We start from the raw sequence: 13,023 nt of genomic DNA, 5'->3' as shown, positions 1-13,023 counted from the left end.
ATTGAAATTAAAGACAGCAAACAGTTGGAAACTACAAAGGACTGAAATCTACAGCAGCTGTTCCACAACCAATTCTCAGCCAGCACTCACTGTGTCTTGGCTAACTCATCACCTTTGGAAGAGGTAATGGGGGCTTTGAAATCAATCCCCAGAAGTTTCAGGAGGTTGGGGGTGCGAGCAAATGTCTGTGTAAAACTTGCCATAAACTGAAATGAATTACAGGTGAAGCCTGACATGATTCAATAATAAATAGAACTCTGTCAGATTGTGAATGGCACGAACAGTGAGACTTTCCATTCAGTACACTCACTGGTTTATTCATTTCAATCCTGGAGGGGAAAAGTGGTTATTTGTCAAAGGGCAGGATCGTGTGCTCAGATTCTCAGCTGTTTTTAATTTCAATGTGTCGGGGAAGGGCTTGAGATTTTCCAACAGTGAGCCAGCAAACACCATTTTCTACATACACTCAAATATCAACTCCTATATCACAAAAAAACAGTCTGTCCTACCCTCAGATACCTGTTCAGCTACCAGGCAGAAGGAACAAATCAGGTTAAAATTTATGTAATTTCCCAAAGTGTGAAAATAAAATGGAATGAATTGTAGGAACTCGATGGAAAACAGAAGTTAATACTAAACTGGCCATGCGTGATCAAAGTTTAGCTGAACAATACTCAACAACTACCTTGAGAATATAGAGTTTGACTTTCAATTGCCTGTCAGGATAAGGCGAGGAACAGGCACTTCTTGAAAATAGCATTCCCAGATGGTGCGTCAGTCTTCTGACACCCGAGGGACATGCTGATATTTTCAAAACAAGCAGTCCGGTGCAGTACAATGTGGGGAACCATCACATGGTTTAACTGAAGTAAAATGTTTGCAAAGATGGTCAGGCCATAATTATTCAGTTCACTTTTAATGTACAAACTGCATCTTGGGACTGGAGAATAGTTACTGCAAGACTCGTGATTATGGAGGAAGAGTAGGATAAACCTTGTCATTACTGACTGAGTAAACTACAGAAAGTCTGAGTTCTGAAGAAATATTTACGATGCTAGATTCAAGATAAACTCTACGATAATTTAGAAATTCAGGTCAATCAACAGCAACTAAAACTGACTGATTAAAGGTAAACCGTTTTTGACAAGTTTAACAAATATTTTCTGAAGTATCCTCTGACTAGATAGAATCAGGGAATAGAATAGTTGTGGGATTTCATCCATATGGATTTTCACAAGACATCTGATGAAATACCTCATAGGAGACTTGTTGTAAAAAGTGAGGCATATGGTACAAGAGGAAATGTAACAGTGTGAATAGAAATCTGGTTTTCTTCTGAATTTGTGCTTCAAATTGCAAATCAGAAGCTAGGGGGCTGAAGATACTATCTCTGTTCCAGCATGGTTTAAGGAGTTATTCCAAGGAATCTTGATCACAGGTCTCTGTGATGCTCTCATGCAACCTCATTTGACACCTACTCCAGCTTGCAAAAATACCGTGAGATGGTGGTCTCTTGGGGTCAGGTTAATTGGTCATCTGAACTATATTAAACTTCTGTCAGTAATTCACGTGGACAGCATTGGGTGTAGGTTTGCTAATTTTTTGAGAAATGTTTCTCTCTTACAAAATGGCTTGCTTCACCCAAATAGTCCATTTGTCCCTCCTTCTCTCAATCTCCTTTATTCAATTTTCCTTAAACTACTGATCTAATAGACAACAGCAATTTTCATTCACGCTGCTGCTGTTGGTCTTAGCTATTCCTGCCAGTTGATCTGCTGTCATGGTATGTCATGGTCATCCAACTTACACTGTCCTCACTCATCTGCAACAACGCTGTCATCTATCTTTCAATTATTGTCTAGCTCAACTTTTCTTTCTGCTGCCCTCCACTTTGTCCTCTGGATGAAACCTTTTTAATGTAGTAAAACATCCAAATGCATTTAACAAAAGGAAATTCGCACCAGTCCTCAAGGAGATATCAGGATAGTTTCTCAAAAGCTTGCTCAGAAGTAAATTCTAAAGAAAATCCTAAAGGAGGAGAGAAAGGCAGAAAGATTTTGGGAGGAAATTCGATGGCTTAGGATCCACGTAGCTGAAGGCATTGATTCTAATGGTGGAGTATTTAAAATCAGGGACACATGGATTCCAGATTTAGAACGCAGAGATCTTGAAGGCCTGCAAGGTTTAGGTGAACACAGGTACAGGCACGTAAAAGACGACATTGCAAATGATACTCTGACAACAGTCTTGGAGTCAGAGATGTACAGCATGGAAACAGACCCTTCGCTCCAACCCGTCCATGTCGACCAGACGCAATCTAGTTACACCTGCCAGCACCTGGCCCATATCCCTCCAAACCCTTCCTATTCATATACCCATCCAAATGCCTCTTAAATGTTGCAATTGTACCAGCCTTCACCACTTCCTCTGGCAGCTCATTCCATACCCGTACCCACCTCTGTGTGAAAACGTTGCCCCCTAGGTCTCTTTTATATCTTTCCCCTCTCACCCTAAACCTATGCCCTCTAGTTCTAGATTCCCTGACCCCAGGGAAAAGACTTTGCCTATTTACCCTATCCATGCCCCTCATAATTTTGTAAACCCCCAGAAGGTCACCCCTCAGCCTCCGACGCTCCAGGGAAAACAGCCCCAGCCTGTTCAGTCTTTCCCTATAGCTCAAATCCTCCAAGCCTGGCAACATCCTGGTAAATTTTTTCTGAACCCTTTCACGTTTCACAACATCGTTCCGATAGGAAGGAGAACAGAATTGCACGCAATATTCCAACAATGGCCTAGCCAATGTCCTGTACAGCCGCAACATGACCTCCCAACTCCTGTAATCAACACTTTGACCAATAAAAGAAAGCATACCAAATGCCTTTTTCACTATCCTATCTACCTGTGACTCCACTTTCAAGGATCTATGAAACTGCACTCCAAAGTCTCTTTGTTCAGCGACACTCCCTAGGACCTTACCATTAAGTGTATAAGTTCTGCTAAGATTTGCTTTTTCAAAATGCAGCACCTTGCATTTATCTGAATTAAAACTCCAGCTGCCATTTCTCAGCCCATTGGCCCATCTGGTCAAGATCCTGTTGTAATTTGAGGTAACCCTCTTCACTGTCCACTACACCTCCAATTTTGGTGTCATTTGCAAACTTACTAACTGTAGCTCTTATGCTCGCATCCAAATCATTCATGTAAATGACAAAAAGTAGAGGTTCCAGCACTGATCCTTGTGGCACTCCATTGGTCACAGGCCTCCAGTCTGAAAATCAACCTTCCACCACCACTGTCCTCTACCTTTGAGCCAGTTCTGTATCCAAATGGCTAGTTCTCCCTATATTCCATGAGATCTAGCCTTGCTAATCAGTCTACCATTGGGAACCTTGTCGAACGCCTTACTGAAGTCCATATAGATCACATCTAATTATGTCAAAGTTAGAGACATCTAAAAGGACAAGGAAGTGTAGCTCATTGCAATTCAACAACCAATGTCTTCACAAAAGGAGAAATTGGAAAGACATCACAAAACAAAATAGAGGTTAGCAGAGCACAAAAAGGTCAGCAGGACAGTTTAAATGCAACAAGAATTCAGTTACCTCCAAAAGGACAGCAAAGTTGCTCTGGATAGCTTTGTTCACTCCTGTCTCATAAACTTTCTTCCTCACATGACCCTCAGCAGCACTGCCTCCAAATCCAGACTGATATCCCAATAAGGATTTCAGCATGGTCTCAAATGGATCAGCTAGACAGGAGAGGAAAGAGATTTGTGAAATTTCAAAGAAAATTGACTAAATTATAATTCCTATATTTTGGTTAAGTTATTCAGAGACTGGCATAGTATGAATGATAGTTTGAGCCCCAATCTATGGCTTAACAATGAACTCCCAGGACAGCATACATGGGCCACTATAATTGCTTTCAGTGCCCCTGGGTTAGGTATTGTCCCCCTGTTGAGCTGGCAAGGTGAATAAACTTGCTTAGTCATAGGAGACAGAGGGTAGCAGTGGAAGGATGCTTTTCAGAATGCAGGGTTGTGACTTGTGGTGTTCCACAGACATCAGTGCTGGAACCTCTGTTGTTTGTGGTCTACATAAATGATTTGGAGGAAAACGTGGCTAGCCTAAATTAGTAAGTTTGTGGACGATACAAGGATTGGTGGGGTTGCAGTGGATTGTCAGATGACACAGCTCAGTTGGAGGCATGGACAGAAAAATGGCAGATTGAGTTTAATCCGGATAAATGTCAGGTGATGCATTTTGGAAGGTCAAATACAAGTGGAAATTATTCAGTGAATGGCAGAACCCTTACAAGTCTAGATATGCAAAGGGATCTGGCTGTGCAGGCCCACAGATCACTGGAGGTGGCAATGCAGAAGCCAACGGTATGCTTGCCTTCATTGGGAGGGGCACTGAGCTCAAGGATAGGCAAGTATGCTGCAGTTTTGTTTGGGCCACACCTGGAATATTGTGTACGGTTCTGGTCACCAATCTACCAGAGAATGTGGATGTTTTGACGAAGGTACAGAAAAGGTTTAGCAGGATGTTATAGGGGATTTTAGCTATGATAGACTAGGTTTGTTTTCACTGGAATGCAGGAGGTTGAGAGGGGACCTGATAGAAGTTTATAAGATTGTGAATGGAATGAATAGAGTGGCAAGTATGAGGCTTTTTTGCAGGGTGGATGGGTCAATTACTACGGGACATATATTCAAGCTGTGGGGGAGAGGTGAGAGGAGAGTTTGAAACAGATGTTAGAAGCACATTTTTCACAAAGGTGGTGAGTGCCTGGAACGAGCTGCCAGAGGTGGTGATAGAAGCAGACACAACAGCAGCATTCAAGAAGCACCTGGACAAATCCATGAATAGGAAGGGAAAAGAGGGATACAAATCCTCTAAGCGAAGATTGGTTTAGCATGGCAGGGCAAAATGTATCGGCACAGGCTTCTGTTCCTGTGCTTTATTTCTCTTTGTTATGCAAGCACTATATGGGGAAACTTGCACATTTACACAAGTCACTCAAACCCTACAATTAGACTTTAATTTGTGACCTTCTCCTGTAGATTTTATTCTAAACTAAACCCATCAAAAATATCCAATCGATTGTGGACAATAACTCAGCCTTGGGTATTCATCACTCAACTGATATACAATTAAAGTGTTGACTGGTTTCAACTTCTATTTTCGGATTCACTGTCACATGGTGCTTGGTCTACTCAGTGTTTCAAACCTCAACAGCACTTACAGGTTCGGTTTGGGTTGATGTGCTCCTTCAGGAGGTCCACAGAGCCCAAACTAACCACGAGTCGTTGTCCAAACCAGAAAGATGCCAATGGTCCATACTTTTCATGAAGACTGACTAGAAATTGATGAAGGCTCCCTGTGTTCACAATATCTGGAAGATTTCCATCCCTGAAGAGTAAAAACATAACGCTTCTATCAAAAGATGAAGCTGGAGGAATGCTGAGACACACTCAAACCAAGAAGTGGGTAACATGGGAGGCAGAGGCCAAGGCCAAGGATCAGGGACGGGCACAAGAAAATCTTTGACCAGAAATTGATTCCTAGGATGATGGGAGTGTCCTGTGTTAGACAGGAAATAGGGGGTAGACATAAATTAGTCATTTTCTGATTGGCAAGATTTAACAAGTGGCGTGGCACAAGATCAATGCTGAGACCTTAACTTTTTACAATTTATATACATGACTTGGAAGCAAGATGTGGTTACTAAGTTTACTAACCACATAAAACTCAGGAGGAAACTAGGTTGTGAAGAGGACATAGGTAAGCTACAAAGGATTAGGTATTAAAATAGATTGAGTAAGTGGGCAAAGACCTGGCTAATTGTATATAACGTAGAAAAATGTGAAAGCTCGTGATTTCAAATAAACCTGTTGGGTTATAACCAGATGTCATGTGACTTCTGACCTTGTCTACCTCAATCCAACACTGGCACCTCCCCATCAGTTATACAGGGTATTGATGAGACCATATCTGGACAGCTATGTATAGCATTCATGCTCTTACTTAAGGAAAGAATTAAATGTGTTGGAAGTAACTCATACATGTTTACTAGACTAATAACTGGAGCGGTTGGGCTATCATGAAAAAAAGATTGGCAAGATTAGGCTTGTATCTGCTCGAGTTTAGAAGGGTAAGCGGTACCTTGATTGAATCACTGAGGTTCTGAAGGGTCTTGACAGGATGAATGAGGAAAGAATGTTTTCTCTAGTGACAGCGTCTAGAACTAGACATCACTGTTTAAAAATAAGGGGTCATCCATCCAGTCATAGAGTCCTACAGCACCGAGTCAGACCCTTTGGCCCAAACTGGTCCATGCCGACCAAAACATCCATCCATGCTAATCCCATTTCCCTATACTTAGCCCATTTCCTTCTAAACCTTTCCTGTCCATGTATTTGTCCAAATGCCTTTTTAATATGGAATTGAGGAGAAAGGTCATATTAAGCATTAATTCTCTCCTGCTCTGGCACGCAGAAGCTGTAGTGCATATCATCTACAAGATGCAATGGAGGAACTTGGTAAGGCTTCTCTGATCGCATCTTGAAAATCAATGACCTCCAGCACCCAGAAAATGAAGGTGCAAGTGAACACCAACATTTGCAAGTATTTTCCCAAATCTCTCATGATACTGGGTTGGAGCACTGTCGCTGCGTAACCTCCTGGGGAGCATGCAGGAGTGTGGAGTTGTGACCAGGATAAGATCAACCATGATCATGTTAAATGGCGGAGTGGGCTCAAAGGACTGAATTGCCTACTCCTGCCCCTAATGCTTATGTTGCTATTAGCATCATTGGTGTATCAACACCAAATGGACTGCAGCAGTTCAAGGTCTGAAAATATAAATGGTGGAAAAGCTCAGGAGGTCTGACAACATCTGTGGAGAGAAATCAGAGTTAACATTTCGGGTCATTCGACCCAAAACATTAACTCTGATTTCTCTCCACAGATGCTACCAGACCCGCTGAGATTTTCCAGCAATTTCTGTTTTTATTTCAGATTTACAGCACCCGCACGTCTTTCGGTTTTTTATTCAGCAGTTAAAGGTGACCTGTTCAAGGGCAGTGAAGGAGAGGAAATAAATATTGACCTTGGCAGTGACACACATAATCCTATAATCTCCACAGCAGATCACATATCATGATACAATGAATATTTATCCCTCAATTTCTCATTGCAATTTCTGGGATCTTGTTATGAACCAATTGGCTGTCACGTTTCCTAGACTGTAACAATACGTCAAAAGTCCTTTGCTCACTGGAAAGTCCTTTGGAGCAGTCTGAAGTTATGAAAGGCTCCATATAAATGCAAGATTGTTTTTTTCTTCTTGTTAACAAACTTTCAGGCCTGTAGAACAAAAGCTGACTTACTTCTCCTCTGTAGGAGCCATACCCGGAATGCCAGATGCTTGCCTGGATGCCTGGGGTGGTGGGGGGGAAACAAAGCACAGAATGAATACCCAGAAGAAACTACATATCACAATCCTTCACATCTCTCTCGCTATATGTCAAACATGATGAAAGCCTGCAGAGAGAGAATTTGTTTTCACATCATCGATTCCAATGTATGGATATGATGACTGCAGCAGATTACCTGACCAAGTGCCAACTATAACTAATCACAACTGACCACCCACACATGACCCAACAGGAGTCCCTGGATGGTGATCAGGATCAGGGCTCAATTTCCCAGCCAACAGATGAAGTTTACACAGGTTCTTTATAGTCAAACTGGGAAAGTATCCAATAATGATGCAGTCAGGTATAAAATTTTCTAATCAAATGGGCCACAGTTTGAGGCATAGTTATGATATATTAGTATTCATACTTCTATTTGTGTAATAGTTTATCAAAATCTGGGTACAAAAGATTCACACCAGTACTGTACCCTCAGTTGTAATAGACCTGTACCTAGTAACTGACATGTCCTCACCAGTACTGTGTCCATGTTATATAGCAACAGACCTGTAACCACTCATCAGTATAGTGACAGATCTGTCCACCTGTCCCCAAGAATATTGCATCCTGGGTGTTATTTAGTGACAGGCCATTGGAAACAAGTGCAGTAAAAGTAAACAAAACTTAAATATTTCATTCAGGACTCAGTTGCTAGAATTCTTGACTGAGTCCAAAGGATATGGGTCCAAGCCCCACTCTCAGAAGAAAAAATGTAAGTTAAACTGATAACGCTATGGTAATATTAAGCTCTCATCTGCCCTCTACGGAAAATGTATGAGGTAATGTAGCACTATTCAAATTGGTGCACAATATTCCCAGCATCCTGCCTTAAAAATTATCCCCCAAACAGTACAACTAAAAACAGCTTTAATGGTCATTATCTAATTTTGTGGAAACAACACACTACACACAATTTATCAAACAATACAGATTGAACTTCTAAATGATAGGATAAATAAGGAGAAACTACTTCCAATTGCAGGAGGGTCAGTAGCCAAAGGGTGTAGATTTAGGATAACAGGCAAAAAAGAGGGGAGATAAGGAGGGCTATTCTTTACATAGTTGTGTTCACTAAAGTATTTTGCTATGAACACAAATTCTCCAGAGGTCCAATATTGTAAACAAACATATGCTTCAGTTTAAATGTTAAGTATTTCCAGGACGCAAAATGTCATTTTCAGAAACACTGAATTAAATAATTCTACACAAGTCCACTGCTGTTACAGCTCTTGTATTGATAAGCTGGATACTAACCTTCGATTGCTGAACCATGCAAGGTGGTTCATCAATCAATGGCAATTTTTTATTCACCAAAGCAGCACACAAGGAGCTGTTATCAAGTATTTCAGATGCATTCACTGCGATTCATCTATGGGGAACAGGCTACAAGCATTTTTCTGCTGCAGCACTTGCTATACAGCTCAATTCATGTCACGAAGGTACCTGAGATAAATCTGACTCTTTCTACAGTACATGTAGACATATTCACAAGCGTATGCACACAGGAAGATATATTTCCATGCACACAGTTCAGACTCCCACAAATTATCGTCAATCACTTGCTAATGATATGATTGTCCACTTAGGAAATTCCTTGTAACTAATCTTGCGTTCTGTGTGCCCTTATGTGACTAATGAACCTGATCCTAGAGCTCCATCTCCAACCACTCATTTGGCAAGTGCTTCTGAGAGGTTAAAGTGGTCTTGGAATCATCGGCATTCCTTTGTCTGCTTCCTTTTCTATACTTCAGCTAGCCAACGGGTGTTCTCAAATAATTGTGTCCCTTTATACAGGTGCTTCCTTCAGGTCGGTTTCTTCTGAGTGAGAGTCTCCCATGCATTGACATGTGGAACGCATTTCTTGAGGGAAGCCTTCAGGGAATCTTTGAAATGTTTTATCTATCTTCCTTTCATTTGTATACCTTCCTTGAGCCGGGTGATGACAATTTGCTTTAGTACTCAGGCAGCTTAATCATACCTGTCATCAGCTGTGTTCCACAGGGTTCGGTTACAGGTCCTATTTTGTTTGGCATTTATATGAATGATTTGGATGAGAATATAGAAGGCATGGTTGCAGATGACACCAAAATTGGTGACATAGTAGACAGTGAAGAAGGTTTTCTAAGATTACAAAGGGACCTTGATCAAATGTGTCAATGGGCTGAAAAATGGCAGATGAAGTTCAATCTGGATAAACATAAGATATTGCATTTTGGTGAAACAAACAATGGTAGGGCCTTGCATAGTTTTGTTGAACAGAGCGACCTGTTTAGGTTTAGGTACATAATTCTTTGCACCACATATAGACAGGGTGGTTAAAAAGGCATATGGCACACTTGCCTTCATAGCTCAGTCCTTTGAGTAAAGGAATTGGGATGTTATGTTGAGGTTGTACAGAACATTGGTGAGACCTGGAATAGTGTCCAGTTCTGGTCACCCAGTTATAGGAAGGATATTATTAAGCTGGAGAGGGTTCAGAAGAGATGTTGCTAGGTATGGAAGGTTTGAGTTACAAATAAAGGCTTGGTAGGCTGGGACTTTTTTCACTGAACGTAGGAGATTAAGAGGTGACCTTATAGAGTGTATAAAGTAATGAGGGGTATAGATAGAGTTAATAGCTGTTGTCTCATCCCTAGGATACAGCATTTCAAGACCAGGAGACACATTTTTATGCTAAGAGTGGAGAGATTGAAAAAAGACACAAGAAACAATTTTTTTACACAGAGGGTGGTTTGAACTTCCTGAGGAAGTGGTGGATGTGGGTAGATTTACAACATTTGGATAAGCACATGAATAGGAAAGATTTGGAGGGATATGGGCCAGGTGCAGGCAAATGGGATGAGTTTAGTTTGGGATTATGTTTGGCATGGACTGGATGGACCAAAACATCTGTCTCCATGCTGTATGACTCTACGGCTCCTTATGGCCAATCCAGCAGTGTTTATTTAAGATGATCTTGGCCTTGATGCTGGCATCATTAACTGTTTCAAGGATGCTGATGTTAGTACACCTGTTCTCCCAGTTGATGTGGAGAATCTGTCTCAAACAGCATTAATGGTACTTCTCAAGGGTCTTGAGGTGGCATCTGTCCAACTTTCAAAATTAAATGGAACAGTCAGAAGGATGACTGCCTTGTACACATTTGTACACTATCTTCAGGCACAATTGTTCAAGGACAGTCCTCTCACTCACATGCATTCACACATTTCATTTTTACAAACTTCAGTCCAGACAAACAAAACATATGTGCACTTTCTAGAACTAACAGCAGCCCAGGCCAATTTCTACTTTGGATGGGGGTGAGGGGGATGATGTGAAGGCGTAACAATCAGCATCCTAATGGAGACCATTTTAGCACGTACCTTGGAAGTTCACACCAGGCCTAACCTCCAGTATTGTCTTCCAAAATCAACTGAATAATGTTTGTTTTCCTCAGCTACCTTACTCTGACCGCAGTTTTATCAAATTTCAGCATTGACTGAAGCACACATAAAAGCCACTGTTAATATATAGCAAGGGTTATTTAGTACAGGGATAGCAATGGAATTTGGGGGTAATGATAACAGGCTGCATGAACGACAGGATCAGAAGAAAGCTGTGGGAATGAGTTATGGGTAAGTTCTGGAGATGATGTATGTCAGAAAGGGGTAATGAAGGGAGGCAAAGGGGAGATCATACAGAGAGGCTGTGGGAAATGGGGTAAAAGGAAGTGTGGGAATGGAAGTAGAAAGGGAAGCTGTGGGGAACTGGGTAAAAGATAAAAGTGTGGGAAATAGGCTAAAAGGAGAAATTGTGGGTATTAGGGTAAAAGAGAAATTATGGGAAATGGGGTAAAAAGGGAAGCTGTGGGGAGTGGGGGCAAAAGGAGAAGCTATAGGAGATGGGGGTAAAAGGAGAAGCTGTAGGAGATGGGGGCAAAAGGAGAAGCTGTAGGAGATGGGGGCAAAAGGAGAAGCTATAGGAGATGGGGGCAAAAGGAGAAGCTGTGGGGAGTGGGGGTAAAAGGAGAAGCTGTAGGAGATGGGGGCAAAAGGAGAAGCTATAGGAGATGGGGGCAAAAGGAGAAGCTGTGGGGAGTGGGGGTAAAAGGAGAAGCTGTAGGAGATGGGGGCAAAAGGAGAAGCTGTAGGAGATGGGGGTAAAAGGAGAAGCTATAGGAGATGGGGGTAAAAGGAGAAGCTGTAGGAGATGGGGGCAAAAGGAGAAGCTGTAGGAGATGGGGGCAAAAGGAGAAGCTGTGGGAGATGGGGGTAAAGGGAGAAGCTGTGGGGAGTGGGGGTAAAGGGAGAAGCTATAGGAGATGGGGCAGGAGGTAACATGGGGAGTTTGTAGTTGCAGGAGAAGCTGGAGCCGTGGAGCACAGATTTCTGTCTCTTTGCCCCCGGGGCCTGAGGCAGGGCTGAGAGATCCTTCCAGTTGCATCTGCGTCTTCACCGGGGGAGGTTCAGCAGGAAAGGCTGGGGATTGATGCGGGGCCTGGGCCAAACTGCTTCCCTTACCGGGTACAGGTAGAGCACGGCCCCGATCAGGAAAACCACGAAGGTTATGGCAAAGATTGCGAAGTCCAGCATGGTGCCGGCAGCTCGGCCTGTGGCTGCTCCCGCTCCCGCTCCCGGACACGATCACAACAGACTCCAGCCGCCTCCGTCCGGACACGTCCCCCGCCCCGCCCACAGGCCGTCCCCACAGCAACCCCACCCTGCCCCTGTCCCAATCCCTGTCCTAATCCCCATTCCAGCTCTGTCCCTGTCCTAATCACAATCCCGGCCCTATTCCAATCTCAATCCCAATCCCAGCCCTGTCCCAACCCCAATCTCAATCCTGACACTGTCCCAATCCCAATTCCAATCCCAGCCCTGTCTCAATCATAATCCCAATCCAAATCCCAGCTCCATCCCATCCCAATCCCAGCCCTGTCACAATCCCAATCTCAATCCTGTCCCAATCCCGGCCCTGCCCCAATCCTGTGCCAACCCCAATCTCAAACCTGTCCCTGTCCCAATTCCAATCTCAATCCTGACACTGTCCCAATCCCAATTCCAATCCTAGCCCTCTCAATCATAATCCCAATCCAAATCCCAGCTCCATCCCATCCCAATCCCAGCCCTGTCCCAAGTCCGGTCCCATTCCCAATCCCCGCACTGTCCCAATCCAAATCTTAATCCCAGCCCAGATCCAATCCCAGTCCCAATCCCAATCCCAGTCCTGTCCCAATCCTAATCCCAGCTCTGCCCCAATCCCAATCTGTCCATGTCCTGAAACTTGGGGCTTTCAGTCCCAATCCTGGATCTCTTAGTGTCCCAATCCTAGGTCTGTCCATATTTCAATTCTAGGGTCTCAGCCCCAATCCTGAATCTGTCCATGACCTAGTCACAATCCCAATCCTGGATCTGTCTCTGTTTCCCAATCCCAGTCCTGGATCTGTCCCTGTTTCCCAATCTTAGGCTGTCAGTGTTCAGGCCTATCAGTGAAAATTGGTGAATTATCACAGATCATGTTGTTGACAGGCAAATGAATGGCCAGGAGGAAGAGAATGTCATTAC

General features: G+C 43.1%; 1 protein-coding gene across 2 annotated transcripts in view; it reads right to left on the bottom strand.

The window, feature by feature from the left end:
- Positions 1-12,141, bottom strand: part of cyp20a1 (cytochrome P450, family 20, subfamily A, polypeptide 1) — a 37,461-nt gene extending 25,320 nt beyond the window's left edge. The window contains exons 1-4 of one of the 2 annotated variants that reach the window (XM_072578410.1): positions 11,980-12,141; positions 7,394-7,443; positions 5,248-5,414; positions 3,603-3,748 (exon numbers count right to left, since the gene is read on the bottom strand). In XM_072578410.1, the coding sequence (XP_072434511.1) occupies positions 3,603-3,748; positions 5,248-5,414; positions 7,394-7,443; positions 11,980-12,051 (435 nt within the window). In that variant the 5' untranslated portion in view covers positions 12,052-12,141. The remainder of the gene's footprint in view (positions 1-3,602; positions 3,749-5,247; positions 5,415-7,393; positions 7,444-11,979) is intronic. The other variant, XM_072578411.1, reaches the window with a different exon arrangement.
- Positions 12,142-13,023: the final 882 nt, after the last annotated feature.

Source organism: Chiloscyllium punctatum, chromosome 10 (assembly GCF_047496795.1).
Source record: "Chiloscyllium punctatum isolate Juve2018m chromosome 10, sChiPun1.3, whole genome shotgun sequence".
Classification (NCBI taxonomy): domain Eukaryota; kingdom Metazoa; phylum Chordata; class Chondrichthyes; order Orectolobiformes; family Hemiscylliidae; genus Chiloscyllium; species Chiloscyllium punctatum.
The sequence above is the reverse complement of the archived record's forward strand: the minus strand, read 5'-3'. Positions and strand labels throughout refer to the sequence as shown.